Source organism: Bubalus bubalis, chromosome 6 (assembly GCF_019923935.1).
Source record: "Bubalus bubalis isolate 160015118507 breed Murrah chromosome 6, NDDB_SH_1, whole genome shotgun sequence".
NCBI classification, from domain to species: Eukaryota; Metazoa; Chordata; class Mammalia; order Artiodactyla; family Bovidae; genus Bubalus; species Bubalus bubalis.
In genome coordinates, this window is record NC_059162.1 from 88725197 (window position 1) to 88748493 (window position 23297).

General features: G+C 40.5%; 1 protein-coding gene across 29 annotated transcripts in view; it reads left to right on the plus strand.

Moving 5' to 3' along the window:
* Positions 1-23297, plus strand: part of DAB1 (DAB adaptor protein 1) — a 1348091-nt gene that overhangs the window by 1182686 nt on the left and 142108 nt on the right. For all 29 annotated transcript variants that reach the window (XM_044944948.2, XM_044944944.2, XM_044944967.2 and 26 more), the window contains 2 exons: positions 6306-6445; positions 15529-15627. In XM_044944948.2, coding sequence (XP_044800883.1) covers positions 6306-6445; positions 15529-15627 — 239 coding nt within the window. The remainder of the gene's footprint in view (positions 1-6305; positions 6446-15528; positions 15628-23297) is intronic.

Here is a 23297-nt window from a genome sequence, read left to right on the forward strand (position 1 = left end):
ATATTACTCAGCCATTAAACATGAAATAATGCCATTTGCAGGAACATGAATGGACCTAGAGATTATAATACTGAGGGAATTAAGTTGGTCAGAGGAAGAGAAGTATCATATGATATCACTTATATGCAGAATCTAAAAAGAAATGATACAAATGAACTTTTTACCAACCAGAAACCATTGAACGAACTTATGCTTACCAGAAAGGAGAGGTGGGAGGAAGGAATAGGCAGTTTGGGATTGACTTTTAAATACTGCTGTATTTAAAATGGATAGCCAAAGGACCTACAGGAAACACTGCTCAACTTTTTTTTTTAACAACCTAAATGGGAAAAGAATTTGAAAAAGAATAGATACATGTATATGTATAACTGAATTGCTTTGCTGTACATTTGATAGTATCACAGTATTATTAATAAACTATATTCCAATATAAAATAAAAGTTTAAATAAAAGAAACAAATCCAAGCAAACAAATAAAACATAGCTAGGGTTGGAGAAGGCAATGGCAACCCACTCTAGTACTCTTGCCTGGAAAATCCCATGGACAGAGGAGCCTGGTGGGCTGCAGTCCATGGGGTCGCTAAGAGTCAGGCACGACTGAGCGACTTCACTTTCACTTTTCACTTTCATGCATTGGAGAAGAAATGGCAACCCACTCCAGTGTTCTTGCCTGGAGAATCCCAGGGACAGGGGAGCCTGGGGGGCTGCCGTCTATGGGGTGGCACAGAGTCAGACACGACTGAAGTGACTTAGCAGCAGCAGCAGCAGCAGCAGCAGCAGAGTTGAGAAACAGTCTAACATGACTACTCCCTGTCTTTGAATATTACCATAATCTTAATTCCTCTAGAAAAGTTCTTCCTTACTTTTCTATTTGTTGAATCTCTGCTTCTTACCATCCTTCCTCAAACGTCATCTCACCTCTGCAGCAGTTGCTCATCCCCTCCCCATCAAGCAGAAACATTTTCTCCTCCCTTCAGCTCCATATGACATTCACAGTCCTGATCATCTCAACATTTTGTAAAGTGATCTGTGTCTCTTTCTGAAATGTGGCTCCTAGACCGGAGAAGAGACCCTCCTCACTCCCCTAGGTGCCACAGGAACCTGCACAGTGCCCTGCACAGAGAGCATGCCGAGGCAGTACAGTGTACAGATGGTGATAACATAATCAGGGTGACCACACAATTCATCATCCAAACTGGGACACTTCTGAGGATAATGAGGGGTGCTATATAACAGTGTCAGGACATAAGGTATAAACAGGGACTGTCCCAGACACACTGGAAATATGGGCACCTAGATAGCAGCAGCCAACGTTGATTACCTCTTACTGTTTGCCCCTCACGCTCCTACATACTGTCTGTGTGGCATTTCGTTGACCTACACAGTGACCCTATATGGGAGCAACTGTTCTTTTCTACACTGAACAGAGAAAGATGCTGTGGAAGACATTGTAAAGGAACTTACCTGAGGCAACGCAGTTACGGCAGGGGACGGAGAGCTGGGACTTGAACTCGGGTCATCTGAATCCAGAGCTCAGGGCTCCCCGTGGAGGAGCTCAGGCCTCAGAGTACACAGGATGAGGCTCTGTTCTGAGCCCTAACTGAAATGACTTTAGTTACCTTTCTGGATTTAGTTTCTTCCTCTTGAATGATGATGGCACGTCCTTCCAGTAACCTTAGAAGATTAATTTGGACAAGATATGAGAATATCAGGCAAGGTGTATGTACTTGTGCTTGTCTTAGCGGTAAGCTATCTTGCAATTTACAACAGGCTCCAATATGACATCTACTCAAGTAACTGTGGCACAAAGTGAGAAGTAGTTAGTGCTATGATGGGTCACAGGAGGCCCCATAGCCTAATGGTTAAAAAAGTATGGCATTTTGCCTAAGACCTAGGGTCAAATTCAGCGTATCACGTTTGAATAGTCATTTCACCAAAGTGGATAGGCAAATGGGCAATGAACACGTGAAAGATGCTCAACATCACTAATCCTGCAGACAGTGCAAAACACAACCATGGTGAGATATCATTAAACCCCTGCTGGGATGACTAAAAAGCAGTGACGATAAGAGATGTTGGCAAGAACAGCTGGTGGAGAAGTTGGAACCCTCATACTTTGTGAGATTTTAAACTGGTAGAACCACTTTGGAAAAACAGTTTGATAATTCTTCAAAAAGTTTAACAGAGTTACTGTATGACCCAGCAATTTCTCTCCTAGGTATAATCCTAAGAGAATTGAAAAATACGACTATATAAAAACTGGTACAAAAATAATTCATCTGAGTATTCTTCATAATACCAAAGAAATAGAAGCTAAATGTCCAGCAACTGTTGTGGTATATCCTTATAGTGGAATATTATTCAGAAAGAAAAAGACAAAATAATGATAAATGCTATTACATTGAATGATCTTGAAAATGTGATGCTAAGTGAAGGAAGCCAGTCACAAAAGACCTCATATTACATGATCCCATTTGTGTGAAATGTAATTGCCTCCAGAACAAGCAAGTCCATAGAGACAGAAAGTAGATTAGTGGTTGCCTAGGGCTGATGGGTTTGGGGAAGATAGGGAATAACTGCTAACAAGGACAAGGTTTCCTTCTGGGTTGATGAAAATGTTATGAAATTAGCTACCAGTGGTGGTTGTATAACTATGAATGTACTAAAACCACTGAACTGTATACTTTAAAATGGCGAATTGAATGGTATAGGAATTAAATCTCAACAAAGCTGTTACCTAAAAAAATTCTGGCAATGCCCTTGGCTATGGGCATTGGTGTCATCTTCTATAAAATAGGGCTCATGACAAAGACAAACTCAAAAAGCAGGTATGAAGATTAAATAAAAAAATGCATGTAAAACTTCTGGCTCAGTGACCGATATCATAAATGCTTGATGATAGATGATTTTCCTTAAACACATGGCCTTTCTCTTGCCCATCCGAAAACAGAGGGTCAGTGGTACTTTCAGCCGACTAGGCTGGGAATTCATGATGACTTCGGATGCATGAAGATTGACCCTCCCTTCAACACCCTCAAGTCATGTGCCTCCTAAGGAATAGCCTTATGGCTCTGGTATCTGTTATTTATTTCTTAACTTATATATCTGAGACCTCGCTCAAGATGTGCTCATGAAAAATTACCCTTTTAATGGTGGAGCATTTAATGAGAAACTGGATTATCTACTGCATAAGTGCCCTTCATACAAATTAGCTTGGCCCTGGGTCCTAATCTAAATTGGACTCTCTACTTTCCTCTAAATGGCCTAATATTTTCTTATTAATCTCTGCCCTCATTCACCTGATCTCGCTCTGCCTCCTCTTACAAAGTGTGCTCCTCAGCAGAGCTCTGTGCCCTGACAAATGTTTCTTAAGGCTGTCTTTGTATCTGACTTATGGACATTTTTGGGACATGACCTGGAGTCTGGAATATGTGTGTTCCATTTTCAAGCCATCTTTCCAATGGTGTTTTAATGCTGCCAGTATATTAAAGATCAACAGATTTGGGCGAGGTGAGTTTTTGTATAAGTATCATCTCAAGGGCTTCCCATGGTGACTCAGATGGTAAAGAATCTGCCTGCAATGTGGGAGACCCAGGTTTGATCCCTGGTTTGGGAAGATCCCCTGGAGAAGGGAATGGTTATGCACTCTAGTATTCTTGCCTGGAGAATTCCATGGACAGAGGAGCCTAGCAGGCTATAGTCCATAGGGTCACAAAGAGTTGGACATGACTGAGTGACTGACACTTTTATAGGGAAGTCAGATAGATGAGGAACAGTTAATCATTATAATTAAGAGGACAAGCTTGAAGACATAGAACATAAGCAAACCGCAAGTATGGTCTTTGGCATCAGACAGATCTGGGTTCAGGTCCCACTCAGTGAGTTTGTACAAGTTGCTTGGCCTCTCAGACCTTCAATTTAGATCCTCGTCTGTAAGATCTGAATAACAGTACCTACCTCTAGGATTATTTTAAGGACTAAACAAATTGAGGCATATAATATGCAGTGCATAACATGATAAATACTACCTGGTATTGCCATTATAGTTAAACTTTAGAAGAAGTTCCAGATAGTCAAAGAGATGTCATTAGTGATTGAAATAGTGTCAGGAATTGAAGAAAGAGTAAGATAAACTTCCCAAGAAATAGATCAAACCATAGGCCACTCCTACCAAATATTGTTTAACAATGCAGGGAGAGGTGACCTGCAGTGCCCACAGCTAGATGTCAGTATAGGGTGTATCATGGCAAATGTTATTCTTTTTGTTCTTAGCTTTAGTCTCTGACATCTGCCCTCACTGATCCCAGAGGCTTAATTTTTACATTGATTACACATTCAGACAAATCATCCATGTGTTATATTTGCTTAATGGAATTAATTCAGAGACTTCAATATACCAGGAGTCAGCAATAGTGTGGTGGAAAAAATATCAAGTGGGATTTGGGGATGACAGGTCCAGGACTAACTCTGCAGACACCCCTTCTCTGTGCTTTCCTGCTCTCAGAATGGTATCTTCTAGGTGCTTCTTTTACTGAGCTGATAACAGGGGCGGCAGCTACCGTGTATAGAGAACTTACCATGTGAATCCATGCTATTCATGTGCTATCTCATGTAAGTTACTGTTCATAATAACTCTGAAAGTGAATATTTAATCTTCATTCAATAGTTAGGAGATGGAGGCTCAGCAGACAGCTTAGTTGACTTACGAGTGAGAGCCATGATTTGACATGAGGATGTCTGGCTGTAAAGCTTTTGCCTTCTTGTATACCTAGCATAACACACTACACATTTTTGTTTGCAGTCATCAAAAACTTGAGCCTCTAGGGGCATAGACTTTGTTTCATTCATCTATTGCCAGTGAGTAATAGCATCTGGCACAGAGATGCTGCTCAGTAAGGGATGAATGAATAAATGAATGAAATGCATGCCGTGTTCTGTCAATAGAAAAGCATCATACAGTGGTTAGCTATTACTGTTGTGGGTTTTTTTTTTTTTTTCTGTTTTAAGTATGTCCTCAAATAATTCTCAGCCCCACTTAATGGAAGGGCCTCAATATGTGCATCATGTAGATAGAGAGAAATGGGCTGAATTACTTCTGATATCCTTAGCTCTAAATTTCCAACTGATGAAGGAAGGCCTAATGGAGGAGGTATCAGAAGCTGAAGTCCATGATGTTCCAGGAGATGAATATCAGAAACCTATGGCATTCCAGGCTTAAGGACCGCATGATTGGGACTTCCCTAGTGGTCCAGTGGCTGAGACTCTGTGCAGAGGGTGCAGGTTTGATCCCTGATCAGGGAACTAAGATCCCATATGTGACCCCCCCCCAAAAAAAAAGAAAAGGAAAAAGAACCACAGGAGCAATGCCCCAACCTGTGACTCCTCTGACGGACATTTGATGACGTTAGAGATTAGAATTCCTATATATTCTGTTTCTTCTGACTGTGTGAATATGGACAGGCTATTTTAATTCCGTGACCTTCATCTGGGAGCTGGATATGGTTGAGTTGTGAAGAATGGGAATAAAGTTTATGAAACATCTCACAAGAAACACATGGTCTGTTCACAGTAACTTTACTGTCTTTATTTTATGTGAATGTGTTTGAACTTCTGGTTGATATGTCTTAGCAAAATATTATGCTAATAATTACTGGGAAATCCCACTGCAAGTTATGGGGGCACCGTACCAAGGAGTGTGGAAGCTTATTTCTGTGCACACATGAGTTAACAGAAGAGATATTGTAAAACCATTCTTTGATAATTGACCCTGGGTCATTACTTGATACAAAACAATTACTCTGGAGCCTCGTTATAAAACGGCCCATAGAATTGGGTGTAAGGAGGGTCTTGGACCCTGGCCAAAGTCATTTTAAATGCTGGAAATACCAGAGAGACTCAGGGCTAATACTTTTCTAACAAGGGTGTCAGACATAAACTTGTAGTGGGTAATGATCATTTGTTGACAATCTAGTGTGCATCAGACTCCATATTGGGTATTTTATATGTGTTATCTGGCTCTTTTTAATCTTAATGCCACTTTGTGGTTGGTTACTTTTTCATTTTTTTCTTTGTTTCTGCCTGAGAAAACACAATTTTAGAGAAAATTATGTAATCTTCTTTAGGATTTGGAAGGATAGAGCCAGAATTTGCATCCAAGGGTGTCATCATTCTTTTGTACGTGATCCAATGATTTGACTTTCCTTGAACTTAGGTAAACCGGAGAACCAGTCTTGGTACTGTGGATATTTAAAGTCAATGGGTCCTGAACACCTACATATCCAAATCCTGCCTTTCTTTCTTTTTAGGTCAGGATCGCAGTGAAGCCACTTTGATAAAGAGGTTTAAAGGTGAAGGGGTCCGGTACAAGGCCAAACTGATTGGAATTGATGAGGTTTCCGCAGCTCGGGGAGACAAGTTATGCCAAGACTCGATGATGAAGCTCAAGGTACCGTGCCAACATTTTGCTTTAAACAGTGCACATTTGATATGACCAAGAGGGAAAAATGATTACAATCACTCTGGTAAACCTATTTTTATTTCTTCACATACTGCTATACTACTTAGTATCCTGGTGACTCACTGCATTTATATATTGGGAGGATATGTCACTCATTTAGCAAATATTTATTAAGCATCTCCTATGTGGATGTGTTTTGCTACTCCATGTTTTGCAGTTATTGATATGATAAAAACATATCACATTTAATTCAATTGTATCTTCATTGTGTGGTTCCAACAAAAATAAAAGTACCAAATCATCAAATCCTACAGTCACTCAATGTTATAGATTTTTCTACTTTATTTTTTAATAACTTTTCTATATCCTACCATATGATGAATGGTAGATTTGATTTTATGTTAATATAATGGTAGATGAAAGATTTTATGTTAATAAAACTGATTTTATTCATCCTTGTAATTTTTTAAAATTTATTTATTATTTTAATTGGAGGCTAATTACTTTACAATATTGTAGTGCTTTTTGCCATACATTGACATGAATCCACCACGGGTGTACATGTGTTCCCCATCCTGAACCCCCCTCCCACCTCCCTCTCCATCCCATCCCTCAGGGTCATCCCAGTGCACCAGCCCTGAGCTCCCTGTCTCATGCATCAAACCTGGACTGGCGATCTATTTCATATATGATAATATACATGTTTCAATGCTATTCTCTCAAATCATCCCACCCTCGCCTTCTCCCACAGAGTCCAAAAGTCTGTTCTTTACATCTGTGTCTCCTTTGCTGTCTCGCATATAGGGTTATCGTTACCATCTTTCTACATTCCATATATATGCATTAATATATTATATTGGTGTTTTTCTTTCTGACTTCACTCTCTATAACATCTTCCGGTTTCATCTACCTCATTAGAACTGATTCAAATGCGTTCTTTTCAAAAGCTGAGTAATATTCCATTGTGTATATGTACCATAGCTTTCTTATCCATTCGTCTGCAGATAGACATCTAGGTTGCTTCCATGTCCTGGCTATTATAAACAGTGCTGTGATGAACATTGGGGTACACGTGTCTCTTTCCCTTCTGGTTTCCTCAGTGTGTATGCCCAGCAGTGGGATTGCTAGGTCATAAGGCAGTTCTATTTCCAGTTTTTTAAGGAATCTCCACACTGTTCTCCATAGTGGCTGTACTAGTTTGCATTCCCACCAACAGTGTAAGAGGGTTCCCTTTTCTCCACACCCTCTCCAGCATTTATTGTTTGTAGACTTTTTGATAGCAGCCATTCTGTCTGGTATGAAATGGTACCTCATTGTGGTTTTGATTTGCATTTCTCTGATAATGAGTGATGTTGAGCATCTTTTCATGTGTTTGTTAGCCATCTGTATGTCTTCTTTGGAGAAATGTCTATTTAGTTCTTTGGCCCATTTTTTTCTTGGGTCATTTATTTTTCTGGTATTGAGCTGCTTGTGTATTTTTGAGATTAATTCTTTGTCAGTTGCTTCATTTTCTATTATTTTCTCGCATTCTGAAGGCTGTATTTTCACCTTGCTTATAGTTTACTTCATTGTGCAAAAGCTTTTAAGTTTAATTAGGTCCCATTTGTTTATTTTTGCTTTTATTTCCATTATTCTGGGAGGTGGGTCTCCTTGTAATTTTTATTAATATTCCCCACATACCTTATAATAAAGGGAAAATATTTTTTTAAGTGATGTGTAATTAGATATTGGTATTTGAAGATAATACAAAGAGATTTCTGATTTTAAATGCTTTATAGAAGCCTTTCCTTGAGAAATCTAAGAAATTGGGAAAAATTTTAATATACAAAATAAGAAAATTATATTATTAAGTAGCCTTTAAAACCATACAAAATCATATATTGTCTGTTCCCAGATTCCAGTCTCCATGTAGTCTGTGCTTCTTTTTTAAAGAAAAGTAATATAAAATATTAGAAAAATTATTTAACAAGAAATCTATGAGTATCATATACACTTAAGATCTATAATTTAATTCCTTTTTTGATTATAGAATTCAAAAAAAATGCTGTGTAAAAAGTTTGAAAATACAGAAAAGTGTAAGAAGGAAAATTAACTTATAATCGCACTACACAAAGAAAATCAATATCAACATTTTTGTGTTATTAACAGTCTTTGTATTTTTATATACATTTGTGTATATATATGTGAATCATATGCATATATGTAGTGTAATTTGAATGACCATTTATAGTTTCATATCTTGTTTTCTTCCATACCTAATAATATACATCATATACATTTTTTTCATATTTTCAAGTAGTCCCTGAGGATACAACTTGGTCAATATAATTTTTTTAATGTAAGAAAAAGGGAAGGAAAAAAAGGCTGGCCAAGTGCCTAGTAATATTATATGGAACAGTGTCTATAAAATGAACTCTTTGCCTTTTCTTTGATAAATGTTTAATAAGGCACAGTTATTATTTTTGTTTATATTGTACACATTTTCTCAATGGTTTATTTTAACATGTGTATCAGATTCTAAGACTCCTTGTAGTCTAGCTATAGGAATCATTCTTTTTAAAAACTCTTAATTTTCTAAACTGTATCCATTACTTTCTTTTTATTTTTTTAAGCTGTTACAAAGCAAATTTTATTTTAATATTTATAAATCTACCAGAAGGCATACCAGAAAATGTATAAAAGATGTTAAAATCACGAGTTCACAGATTGCCTCCTTGGAAGAGGTTAATGTATCTTTTTATGAAAAGAATAATTAAACGATGTTATGAGATTTTAGGACAGTCTAATAATGAGCCCCCTTCTTCTGCCAAATTCAAATCTGGGTGATAAGTAGACAAAGGAGTCCAACAGGAAGAACTCTAAATTTCAGCTTTATGACTGATAAATGTTGGTCTGGAAGACATGATACAGCTACACAGCCACAAGGCATCTTTGAAGAAGACAGGCTGGTCAGTGGGTCTGTGGGACAGTTGGCTAACTACAGACCTCCCTGTTCACCCCCCACTGCCCTAGAGCAGCACTGTGACCCAGGTGTGAGATCACCTCAGAACTCACCCTCTCTACCGGCAGGTGGATTTTAGAGCGAGAACCCAGAGGAGACTGTGCCAAGCCTGCTTCCCCACTGAGACTCTAATCAAGGATGGGGATAAAGGCCAGGACCTTAATTCTTGGTGAAGTTGGTCCTTACTGAGTATGAGGCCAGGCAGGTGAAGATGTGCTTTTGACAAATATGAATTAAAAGACATCAAGAAAATCTCCAGGGACTGGTTCTCACCCAGAGCTACAAGTCTGCTGAGGACAAGAAAGAGGCTGAGGCATCCTCACTCAGCATCCTGATAGATAGCATTCAGCAGGCGTGAGTCATAGACCACCTCACTGGCCATCTGCCTCCACAGAAGCATAGAGGTCTCAGCGGGTGTGAGGCAGGAGTTGGCTTCTGTGCCCTGAAGTTCTCCCTAAAGATTAACATTCACACAGGCTAGCTGGACCAGCCTGGTTATGACTGCTAAGCTCGTGTGTGTGTGTGTGTGTGTGTGTGTGTGTGTGTGTGTCTTGGTTACCTGCAGTAAAGTGTCCCACCTGTCACCCCTTGTAACCAAGTGGTCCCCAAACCCCTGAGGCTTGGTCTGACCATAACACACTCCTGCCAGATGCTCTGAACTTGAGGAGAGTTCTTGGTTTCCAGACAACTGTCTTTCATTATTTGCAAGTTGCAGAGAAGAATGTTGACATTTCCGCTCCCAGTGGTGTTCCTTTAGGAAGCACAGAAACATAAATGATCGATTCTCCATTTGGCTACCGGCCCAGGAAAGAAAGACAAAGAAGTAAATAATGTCTGTTAGCCTTGAAAAAAGGCCCACTTGTTCATGTCAGGCCATATGAGAAATTTAAAAAAAAAAAATTCTGTTTGCTAGACTCTCTGACGCTGGTGCCTGTTGTAGAAGTTTTTCTCTTGGATTATAGAGATTTAAGAGGGGATTCATAATGTGAGTTTGCGTGAGCCATTGCCTGTCTACCAGCGAAGCTTCATTGTCATTTTATTTTAATTTAGTCAACAGAACACTTTTATATATATTATCCCTTTTGATCTTGTGAGGTAGCTATTAGCCTCCTTGTTTGTAAGTAAGAAATCTGAGGCTCACGGAAGTTATAGGATTTGCCCCAGAGCCTTCATTTTAATCTGGAATAAGCCCAGAATTCATACCCAGATCTCCAGATGTCTCGTGTTTGATAGGATATTGTTAAGTGCTTCCTTCTATTCTGTTTTGTATCTGCACTGAAATGTATCTTGGTTGCCCAGCTAGATTTTTAAACCCCTACCTGTAAGCTACTACACGGTAGCCCCCCATCATTAACTTACAAAGTACTCACCTCTCAGAGGTATTGGGCAAAATGGTGTCTCATAAAGACAGTGCCTAGAAGACTGATTGCAGAGCCTGAAGTGAATGTATTAGTCAAGGTCCTATAGGAAACAGTCACCCCAGCTAGGTCAGATGAGGATACTTTAATGAAGGAGCAACTCATGCAGGGTGGTTAAGGTAGCAAATGGGCTGGTGAGGCACCAGAAACTAGAAACAGTAAGAAGCTGTTCCCACCCCAAGGAGAGATGTATTAACTGGAACCCAGATAGGTGGGGTTGAGGAGGAAGTCCCCTTGCCAAACACAAATATAGCTACTGCTGGAGACTGTAGAACAGGGATGGGAAGGAAGCAAAAAGAAACACCCGGACCTCTCTCCTTCCCCCGCTCTGACGTCCTATCCGTGCCCTCTTTGGTGGAATCCAGAGGACGGGATGCTCAGAGGACCTGAAAGTGCAGGGCTCAGGGGCCAGTCTCTGGGTGTAAAGCGAGGAAGATATCTGTATTCCCTTCTTAACTGGGAAAAAGTGAAACTTACGATGAGTTTCCCCCCAGAGACTGCAGAGCTGATTTAACTCCTAGGGCTGAGATTGGAGACCAGGTTTAGTTCATGGATCTTTCTGGAATAGCGTTCTAGATTTTCAGCACTTCAGGCCTGCAGCCTGTTGTGTGGGCTCGCCTGCTGGACGTGTTCCCTGGGGATCACAGTCATCCCATCATGGGCATGCACCCCGCTGCGTGAGGTTTCAGTTCTCTCCTATGCAGCATCTTATCGGACTCCAGTGGCAATCCCTGACTGGACAGGTCCATCCTGCCTGGTGTGCCTGACCCCGTCTGTGTGCATACATTCCTCCAATAAGATGCTACCTCAGTGTGACTCCCTCAGAGATGCCTGCATCAGTCGTTTCACACAGCACCCAGCACATGGCGTCACTTCACAGTATCAGGATTGGCACCAGTGGTGATGGGCAGTCAAGTCTGCTAGCTCTCCCTGCTTGCTGCACCCCGTGATAAGTGCAGTAAGTGCGGTTTGCTCTTGTTAAAAGTACGAGTAATCGCACTTTGAGTTCTCCTTCACTACTGCATCTGGAAGCTGGGGGTTCCACCTTTTTTTCATCCATGCTACCCCATGGAACCCTGCCATAGGAAGGGACCCTAACATTAAAATTCAAAAGATTGCTGTTGGAATTCCCTCTATGTCTTTTTAGTCCCTCGAGGTTTGGGGCAGTCACTTGACCCCCTGACCTTATTGTTTGTCATATGTAAAATAAGGGAGGTAATTCTTCCTTCCTAGGATTGTGGGGTGAGCTAAATTATGTCACATGTAAGAGAATTCCTTCCACTTGGTAGATACCCAGAAAACACCTCACTCTCATTTCCAGGTTCCCAACAATGACTTCGTAGGCCAGGTGGCTAAACACAGAAACCCCAAAAGACACCTACATCTGTGTCTTCTAATTCTCCAACCAGGCCTGTCACCTGATCCTCTGTCAGTTCTACAAAACACCATGGGGAGGTGTGACCCTGCGGCAGGCTGTCTGGCAGCAGACTTACTTGGACTTCAAGTAGTTTTTTCAGGGCTTGACTCAGGGTTGTGTCTCACAGGAGAAATGTGCTTGGTAAAATTGGAGTTTATTTTCCCCAAAGATTGTACCACGTGCATCATCCTCTTTTGTATTTGTCCTGGGAAGCTGTATCACAGCAGTCCCAAGCAGAAATGCTCTCAAACATGCTCTTTCCATCCCTCTTTATCTGCAGCCACATTCTACCAGGGAATTCTTGGAACCATTTGGAACAAGAAGTGAAGGGGAGCATTAGCTAGTCAGCATCACTGTGTGTTGGGAATTAGTGCTGTTTGTTGTTAGGTAATTCCAAGAGCTGGGGGTTGTTAGGACTGTTTCGGAGATGGGGTCGTTGAAGCTACTCTTTATGACTAGAGGAACTGTGATATCTTCACGTTGGAAGGACTCAAACAAGAAAGAGAGGCTCCCTGCCCATTGCCACAGTCCTTCCAATGCCTCTCTTTATAACAGGACTACTTCTTGTTCTCTCTTTTTCGTACTTCTGGATCCTGAAGTTGAAGGTCAGGCTGCAGAGGGATGGCAGCATCAGTTACTTTTCTCCAAATCAAACTAAGAACACATATTTCAAAGTCAAGGTTTTCATAGATTCAAAACCTAGATTGTTCACTACTTGAGTGAGCGGAGAGTCACTTCACTTGTTTGAGTGCCTTTTTTATTCCAGTCTCCATTCTTGACACTGGGCACACAGAATGAATAAAACAGAGTTCCCATTGTGCCCGTTGAGCTTTTGTCCTATTGGACAGAGGCAGTCAACAAATGAATATACAGTATGCCAGAGGGTACCATAAGGGAAAAAGATGCAGGGAGAAAGATCAGATGCAGTTTGGAGTGGAGGGTGGCAGGGTCAGAGACAGCATCTTTGCTTGGGTGACACTGAAGAGAAATAAGAACTACCCCTGGGATTGCAAAAGCATACTCTGAGCCTTTTCCCATGGCCATAAAACCATCTCTCAGTGAATTTATGGGAAAGCAAGCAGCACATTGAGGAATCTAGAGACCTTTGAACAGGAGGAGGGGTTAAAAACACAGAGGGCTTCGGTTGGAGTAAGTCACCCTGTAACTATGTAAAGGGCAGTCACTGGAGGAGGGATCTTATGTCAGTGGGTACATCCCTAAAGGTCAAAGGAGGAACACCAGGTAGGATTACAGGAAAGAAATCTGGGCTTATTAGAATGAAGAGAGATGTAAGGAAGTAATGACTCTTGCACCAAGAGTCTTGAAAGTGGATGTGTGGTCTCAACTTTCTAACCAGTTCTCTGTACCATCTTGGAACTGTCTACCCAGCTTATCGAACATTATTTTTCGATAAGAAAAATGTCAGTTGAGAAATTTAGACTGATTACTTTGAAGGTTTCCTGTGACTCTAACATTCTGTACATCTGTATGTCAGAGGTGCCCGAGGATGAATGAGTGACTCCCGAGGGAGTGAATTTCTTGTTACTAGTTCCCAAACAGAAACTGGGCCACAAATGCTAAGGGTTGGTTATGACATCCTACAGTGTACCAAGCACTGTACTAGGCACTTTCCATGCGTTTTCATTTTCTCAAACATGCAAGAGAAGTATTTACATTCAAGGAAGTAGAGCTAGGAGTTAAGTCATTTGTCCAAGATTACAGCCAGAAGTATAATCCAGATGTTTCGATTCCATAGACTATTTCCAGTACCCAAAGTGAGTATAATCACACAACCTTAAGAGAGTGCTCCTTCCTTGTGCTGGTCATACCGCTGACTCTGTTCCATAACATGCTGTGCTAAGAACAACGCAAAGGACTTTTTTCTCTTGGGAATATGAAATCATTATTATTTTAGACTTTCCTACTCTGAAAAAAGCCCAGCATGATTACTGGTGAAAGATGGACTTAATCTCCCCTTCTGTGGAAGCTAGAAGGGATGAAGGGGTTAGAAGCTTCAAAACACCTAATGCAGAGTCTGCAACAGTCCTAGAGCATAAAGCCCCTGAATGTCCTCATCCTCTGAGTTGTACCCTACCTAGAATGATGCCCGTGAAAAGTGAATTGAAAGTGAAAGCCTCTCAGTCGTATCTGACTTGGCAACCCTAAGGACTATACAGTCCACAGAATTCTCCAGGCCAGAATACCGGAGTGGGTAGCCTTTCCTTTCTCCAAGGGATCTTCCCAACCCAGGGATCAAACCTAGGTATCCTTCATTGCAGGCAGATTCTTTACCAGCTGAGCCACAAGGGAAGCCTGTGCTTGCCTATAATTGGCCACCACAGAGGCTAATTTAAGAAGCAAGTGTTTTTACTCTTAACCTGCATTGTATCAACTTTGGAGGGGACTCTTGATAGCACATTCATATCATAATAATCTCTTAAATGCCTCCCACCCTCCAGGGACTATCCTAGGTACTAGAGAGAGAATCGTGAGCAGAGTAACATACCCACCTTTTGTGACATTTACCTTCTAATTGACTCATACACATATCTTCAGTATTTTACAAAAAAAATTGGTAAAGTGTGGAAACAGGTTTTTGAGAAATAGAAGCTCTTGGTAGGTGCTTTTCTGGAAAGCACAAGAATGATTGGGAAAATGGTAGAAGAACATACAAAATGTGTGGGTAAGGACTCAAGCCATAGGCAGATGACGATCACATTTTTCTAAACAGACTTGAGACATGCAGTCTGGCAATATTTTTTCTTTTCTTTTTAATCTCTATAATTAATTCATATGAAAAGTTTTTTCCAGAAGTATGAAATTAAAATCACATTTAGGAACATATCCCATGACTCATCTTTATTTAAAAGGTTAAAACCATATCTAATACAAAACCCAGAAAAGATCTTAACAAGAAAACCATATTGTGTTTATCCTAGGATCTCAAATTCTGAGCTGACTATCTAGGCACAAAGTAGGCACTCTGTAAATCTTGGTTTGCCCAATGAATTTAAGTTCAGATATTTGTTTATACAGTTTTTGAGCAGTGAGGACAAGTGTTACCCTAAAACATCAAGAGGATGCAAGCCCATTGGGAAAGATAGAATGGAAGTGGGGAGGAAAAAGAGTGTGCATGATTGGTGGCATTCGTTCATGGTATCTGACATGCCTTTGGGACCAGAAGGAATTTTCAAATGAAAACACTAAAGTAAAAACACATCCTTCTTTTCAACAGGGCGTTGTTGCTGGCGCTCGTTCCAAAGGAGAACACAAACAGAAAATCTTTTTAACCGTCTCCTTTGGAGGAATCAAAATCTTTGATGAGAAGACAGGGGTAAGTAAAAGAATCACATGGCATGGTGAAATTGAATCCATTGACAGATGTGCCCTTAAAAGCCTCCGCTCTTCTAGGCAGGAATATCAAACAAGCATAAAAACACGTAAAGCAACTGACAAACTTGATCAACTGTGATCGTTCATCAAAGGGAGGCCCTTCCCTGACTTGGTCACAGTATGACTGCACCGCGTTTCTTACAGTGTAATTGGGATAAAAGTGTCACACAGTCCTGGTAATGCAATGGGAGATTGATGTGCTTTGAAGAGCAGTGGGTAATGTGGCAGTTTAAGTTAAATTTCCTGTGTGTTGGCAACTTTAATGACATACGTCCTAGAGGGAGATGTATGGGGGTCTTTTGACTTGGTCAAAGCATTCAGACTCTCTTGAATTGAACCTGTGGCACCTTGCAATTGGTGTCATCAAAAAGAATAAATGGAGTTTTCAATGTTAAAAAAAAAATCTATTACTGCATGATGGGGAAATGTAAGGGCTGATCTGTTTGTTGGACCCACTGAAGATGTGGTTTGTATTTTCATCCACCTCCTGGCAGCAATTAGCTCCTAGGTTTATCCCCAGGACTTGCCTAGCATTGTTGACCCTGTTCGTTGATGGTAAGGGAAAAAGAGAAAAGCTTTTTATGATCTGTTTTGTCCAGAGAGCAAGAGTCAGATGGACATGATTTTCTTTTATTCACTCAGTGCTTTATAGCTTCGAACATACTTCCACTTAATATCACCTCCTATGAACTTCACAGGTAGTTTATCAAGCATTGTATAAACAATACTCATTAACCAAGCTACTTAACCTTGTCATTTTGCATTACAAAATTTCCCCCTTTGTTCTGACTCATATTAAGAGACCATAAGGTTAGTAGGATGATAATTTAATAGTAAAAAAAAAAAATTATTTTCTTGAAGAAAGGTTACTCCTGATTAGTAATAGCACAGACACGCCATGGCCTCTTGGGATCCTGGGTAACACACAGAGGGCAGAGAGCTTTGGAATTGTAGAAACTTGGAGGATATTATTCATCCTTTATCATCCTTCATGGGAGGGAACGAAGTAATGTGGATCATGCCTAACTGAGAGATACTTTCACAAGGATTCATATACCCCAATATATGTCATCATCTCCAGTCTTCCCAAGTCCACACCTGCCCATCACCATGACACTGGCGTCACCAAAGGGACAGAAATGACAGGGATAGAGTATCAGATACTTGATCTTGTCTATCTTACTTTTTATTCTTGTGTTTTGGGGTCCTGCTATTCCATCAAGTATCCCACCATCAAATAGTCCTAATCACCAAACTTTAGCTATTGAGTAGAGGTAATTTATATTCTTTACTTTATCTAAATCCTCACTCAAGGGTGGCTAAACTGGCCCCAAAGAAAGATACCACCAAACCTTGAAATGTGATTTTTGATTCTTTCTTTGGACACACACAAAAAAAATACCTGAAAAATCATCATTTCGGCTAAAAGCCATTTGGCTTTGTGGAGGAGAAAAATGTCATATCCTAGTAGAGATTCAGGATGAAGGCAGAATTAAATGTTATCTGTCTGACTTAGTCTGCTGACTTACCTTAGGCTCTTACCTTAGGGCTTTTGCAACCATAGCTTGTTCATTTGTCTTAACACAAGTCTAGGGAAGACTGGTAGAGAGGGCTGAACATTTAAGCCTGAAGTAGAGGTGAGTGTGGGGCAAGGCACTCTGAATTAGTAGGGTTGATCTCTCCAAAGACTTGTTCAGTGTTCTGTGTGACTAAGGGAACAGAACCAAGACTTGGTGATAGAAGTTTCTAGGAAGCAGTTTCAGTTTATGAGGAAGAAGAGTTTCCCACAAGTCAGAGCTGTTCAGCATTGAGATGGACCACCTTCTGTGCAAGTGAGCACACCATCCTTTGGAGGATCCAAGCAACAGTCATACGATGGAGATATTGTGGAAGGAAGTCAAGTAGAAGATGAGGTGTTGACCAAAGTCACATCTTAGTTGATTCCCCAGACTAGTTTTGATCGTCCGGTTCTCCTTTAAATCCATCCCTATTGGATGTGACTTATCTTCAGATAACTGGAGGGTTTTGAGCATGAACAATTTACTAAACTGTTGTCACTGCCCAGCAGAGACCCAACTGAATTTTGCAGAATAAGAGTCTCAGTGGTGTTTTGTCCTACTTAGCAAAGAAGTGGAAAACTGGGTCTTTTTCATTTGGAATGACAAATTTTAGTTGTTTATCATGTCAGAAGTGTTCCTGTTCAAGCTTGGCTGTGCTAGTTTTTTCAAAACCAAGAAAAGAAACATTAGCAGAACGTGACAATAGCTAGAATTTTAAAAATCTAAAAGCTGTCAAAAATGTTTTGATCCCAATTAAAGAGACCCTTTGCAGCAATTTACACCTTGTCTTGAATTTCAAAGGGGTTCTTGATCCCAATCCTTATGTGAGTAAATTTTATTAGTAGTATGTTGCAGGAAATAAATCAATATCAAAAGCTGTCCATATGCTCAGATATCTAGGTATTGCTAATATATCAAAAGTATCAGTGAGAATGCAGAAAATGTCATAAATGAGCTCACTGTTACTAGTAATAGTAGGAACAATAGCAAATTAGGAGTAGAAATGATTTCATGTCAGTACGTTACTAGGTCCTCAAAGCAGACCAATACAGGAGTGATGTCATCTTCATTTCACAAATAAGGAAACTGAAATTCTGGGATTATTCCTGATTTGACTGGAAACTCAAATCAGACCTTCCAATCCCAAATCCTACGTCTTTCCAGGGAAACTCACTAGCTTTCTTCTCTCCTCATTTACAATTTTATTCTACCATATTATTATTATGTGTGCCATTAAAAATCATAAATATTGCAGGAGCCTAAAGTTAAGTCTGTTTCTCGGGATAGAGGGCAGTGGTCTGATTCAACTTTTCAAGATAATACCACATTCTGTTGCCAGTCACAAAGCTTGTTCACTTAGTTTAGCTGGCACTGATTTGTCACTATTATGCGCATCATTTTATGCCTATTATGTACATTACAGGAATTCTGTGAAGTGCTATTATTAGCACCATTTTACAGATGAGAACACTGAGGCCCAAACAGTTTAATTATACAGTTCTCAAATGGCAGACCTGAGATTCAAACGCAGATAGTCCCGTCCAAAGACCTTGGTGCTAGTAAGGCACAACTAATAATTACACATTTTTCTTAGTATTTGGACTCCTAAAACAGAAACATTATAAACTAGGTGGCTTATAAACAACAAACATTTATTTCACAGTTCTAGAGGCAGGGAAGTCCAGGATCCTGGTCCCAGGATTTGGTATCTGGTGAGAGCCCACTTTCTCGTAGATAGTGCCTTTTTGCTGTGTCCTTTCATGGTGTAAGAGGGAGAGGGGGAGGATGCTTTCTAGGGCCTCTTTTATAAGGGCACTAATCCCATGTATCAGGGTTCCACCCTCACGACCTGATCACTTTCCAAAGGCCCCACCTCCTAATATTAATGCCATCAGAATTTCAGCATATGAAATTTAAGTGCACGCTCAGAGTAGGACATGACTGAGGCAACTTAGCAGCAGCAGCAGCAGACCACAGCAATCTCAAAGTTTATAAGTGATTTCCTTTCATATGTATGAGAGCAGATCCAGCATTATCCCTGTTCCACTGTCATCATTATTCACTTTCATTTTAATGAGCTTTCCTGAGTGAAGATACTAGGGGTGGCGTTACCATGGGACTGTCTTGTGGGGAGAATGTTGGCAGGGTACCCACTGGTCACCATGTGGTCAGGAAGGACCGCAGGGGATGCTTGTTCTGTGCTGCATGATGCTCTGTTTCCTGGGGATTCAAAGATGAAGAAGATGTGTCCTTGTCCCTGAGATGTTCACAGTTTGGTGGTGAAACCAGACTCACAAAATGAACTGACACGTGCTGAGACACAGGTGTGAATGGAGTCGTCAGTACTCAGGGGATGCAGATAGAGCTTTGCTTGAGATAATCAGGAAAGTTTTCACAGAAAATGGCGCACTGATTTAGCCATGGAGGAGTGAATTGGAGAGGACCAGATAAGCAAGTAAGGGAAGAGAAAAATGTATGTCTAAATGCACAGATGTCTAAAGGAGAAAGGTGTGTGTGTGCACGCACATGTGTTCATTCTTTCCTTCAGGAAATATTTATTGAACACGTCTATCAACACACAGGTTAACAAGGCTGTGTATTTTTGTTCATCACTCTTATATATCTGGTTAGCACTTGAAGTCCACATAGTAGGTGCTCGGTAGTACCTATTGCACACAAACTAAAATGACTTAATGATCATGAATCAGCAAGTGTACGCAGAACAACTAGGGTATAACACGGGAGAGGTGGAGAGTGGCTCAAAATTGAATATTGTCCCTCATAATAGAGCGGTAATGATGTTTTAAATGCAATGGCTGCACTTACATTTCAGGACTGATTTAATCTCTTATTCTTCAGTGAAAACCAGATATTACGCTTGCTTCTATCTCATCAAAAGTAGGACTGTTCTCCCTTTATTTCTAACAGAATGTTTGGAATGGACTTGGGGAGAGCAGCTGAGGTGGAGCAAAGGAAAGTGGTCCTAGGGAGGGAGACAAGAAGGAGGATGAAGGGGCTACAAAGCAGGATGCTGGGACCTGGGATACCCGTGTCATCCTGAGAGCTGCTGAAGCAGTACACAGGACACTCAGGGACTGGATATGATGATTAGCCTCTAAGCAAGACCATATGGTCTATAGCAGGTCTGTAGACAGGCTTTCGTGATCCTGTCTCATTTGATACCCAACAATTCTTCGAGGTTTTATTACCCTCCTTTTACAGATGGAGCTTCCCTGGTGGCTCAGACAGTAAAGAAGCTGCCTGCAATGTAGAAGACCCAGGTTCAATCCCTGGGTTGAGAACATTCCCTGGAGAAGAGAATGGCTACCTACTCCAGTATTCTTGCCTGGAGGAGAATTCCATGGACAGAGAAGCCTGGCAGGCTACAGTCCATGGAGTTGGACATGACTGAGTGACTAAAAGTTTTACAGATGAGTCATCTAAAATATAAGTAGAGTGTGTGGCTTGCCTGAGGCTACACTGAGTAGCAGAAATTGAGTTTCAATTCACATTTGTAACTCCTAAGCTTGTTCTGTTTCTTTTACCCCAGAGATTCTCCACTTGACTGGTTCCATACCCATAAGGGCTGCTTTGGAACTTAATGTAGGCATTTCGGGTGTTCACAACTTTTGGGGAAGGGGGTGCTGATATAGGAATTCACTAGAGGCAAGGATGCTAGACACTCCACAATGTACAAGACATTCACACACACAAACATTTCCTGGCTACATGAATTTAAATGCCTTACCACACTTTCATGTATGTGAAAATTTTATTTATAATTATCTGAATGTAAAACCCAACTCTACAAATAAAAAAGTAACTTCATATTCACAATAGTGCATTTTGCAGAGTGCAACTAAACAGAAAGATGAGCTTTGTTTTGTTGGAAACTTACCAAGAGTTGGTCATCACTTTAGAAAACCACCCCCCTGTGACTGCTCTTCATATTAAGTCTACAATAGGGCAAAGCTCGATCAGTTCCATGTCTAGCTATTATGTTCACAGTTCGGCTCAGTTCAGTTGCTCAGTTGTGTCCGACTCTTTGTGACCCCATGGACTACAGCTTGCCAGGCCTCCCTGTCCATCACCAACTCCTGGAATTTACTCAAACTCATGTCCATTGAGTTGGTGATGCCATCCAACCATCTCATCCTCTGTCATCCCTTTCTCCTCCTGGCCCTCAATCCTTCCCAGCATCAGGGTCTTTTCAAATGAGTCAGCTCTTCGCATCAGGTGGCCAAAGTATTGGAGTTTCAGCTTCAACATCAGTCCTTCCAATGAACACCCAGGACTGATCTCCTTTAGGATGGACTGGATAGATCTCCTTGCAGTCCAAGGGACTCTCAAGAGTCTTCTCCAACACCACAGTTGAAGAGCATCAATTCTTCAGCGCTCAGCTTTCTTTACAGTCCAACTCTCACATCCATACATGACCACAGGAAAAACCATAGCCTTGTCTAGACGGACCTTTGTTGGCAAAGTAATGTCTCTGCTTTTTAATATGCTGTCTAGGTTGGTGATAATTTTCCTTCAAAGGAGTAAGCGTCTTTTAATTTCATAGCTGCAGTCACCATCTGCAGTGATTTTGCAACCACAAAAAATAGTCAGCCACTGTTTCCCTTTCTATTTGCCATGAAGTGATGGGACTAGATGTCATGATCTTTGTTTTCTGAATGTTGAGCTTTAAGCCAACTTTTTCGCTCTCCTCTTCCAGTTTCATCAAGAAGCTCTTTAGTTCTTCTTCACTTTCTGCCATAAGGGTGGTGTCATATGCATATCTGAGGTTATTGATATTTCTCCTGGCAATCTTGATTCCAGCTTGTGATTCCTCCAGCCCAGCATTTCTCATGATGTACTCTGCGTATAAGTTAAATAAGCAGGGTGACAATATACAGCCTTGACATACCCCTTTTCCTATTTGGAACCAGTCTGTTGTTCCATGTCCAGCTCTAACTGTTGCTTCCTGACCTGCATACAGATTTCTCAAGAGGCAGGTCAGGTGGTCTGGTATTCCCATCTCTTGAAGAATTTTCCACAGTTTATTGTGGTCCACATGGTCAAAGGCTTTGGCATAGTCAATAAAGCAGAAGTAGATGTTTTTCTGGAACTCTCTTGCTTTTTCAATGATCCAACAGATGTTGGCAATTTGATCTCTGGTTCCTCTGTCTTTTTTAAAACCAGCTTGAACATCTGGAAATTCACGGTTTACGTATTGCTGAAGCCTGCCTTGGAGAATTTTGAGCATTACTTTACTAGCATGTGAGATGAGTGCAATTGTGCGGTAGTTTGAGCATTGTTTGACATTGCCTTTCTTTGGCATTGGAATGAAAACTGACCTTTTATCTGGACTTATTTGACTCTTCTTTAAAAATGTCAAATATAAAGGAAAGTTACTGTTCAGTTGCTAAGTTGTGTCCAATTCTTTGTGACCCCATGGACTGCAGCATATCAAGCTTCCCTGCCCTTCACTATCTCTCAGAGTCTGGTCAAACTCATGTCCATTGAGTCAGTGATGGCTGAATGCTTTCTTAAACCAAAATTTATTCATTAATTATAAGAAGGCTCATTGTCATTATGTTCTTCGTTTGCAGTTGTAACTAAGCCTTTATATATAGAAACACATTATTTTTTGATCAGAAATCATCTTATTTATCCTTTGCGTTTTAATTAGGACATTTTGATTTGCTTAAACTTTATGTGTGTAGTTAGATTATATAATCATTTCCAGACAATACAGTAAGATACAAGATACTGTTATATAAAAAGGAGATTTTTCATCAGATAAAGTTAAGAATCTGTGTATAGATCATTCTGCCATTTTCTTTGGTTTATTCATTTCACAAATACTTATTAAGGGAAAAGGACATTCTACATGCTGGGTGGGGATGAACTAGCCTGATTTCTTCAAGAAACCTACAACCTAGGAGGTAAGACATATATAATTAAAAACTGAAAGCAAGAGTAACAAGAGAAAAATGCAAAGTGATCATGAGAGTTCAAAAGAAGAAATTATGTCTTCCATCTGAAAAAAAAAAAAGATATAGGACCA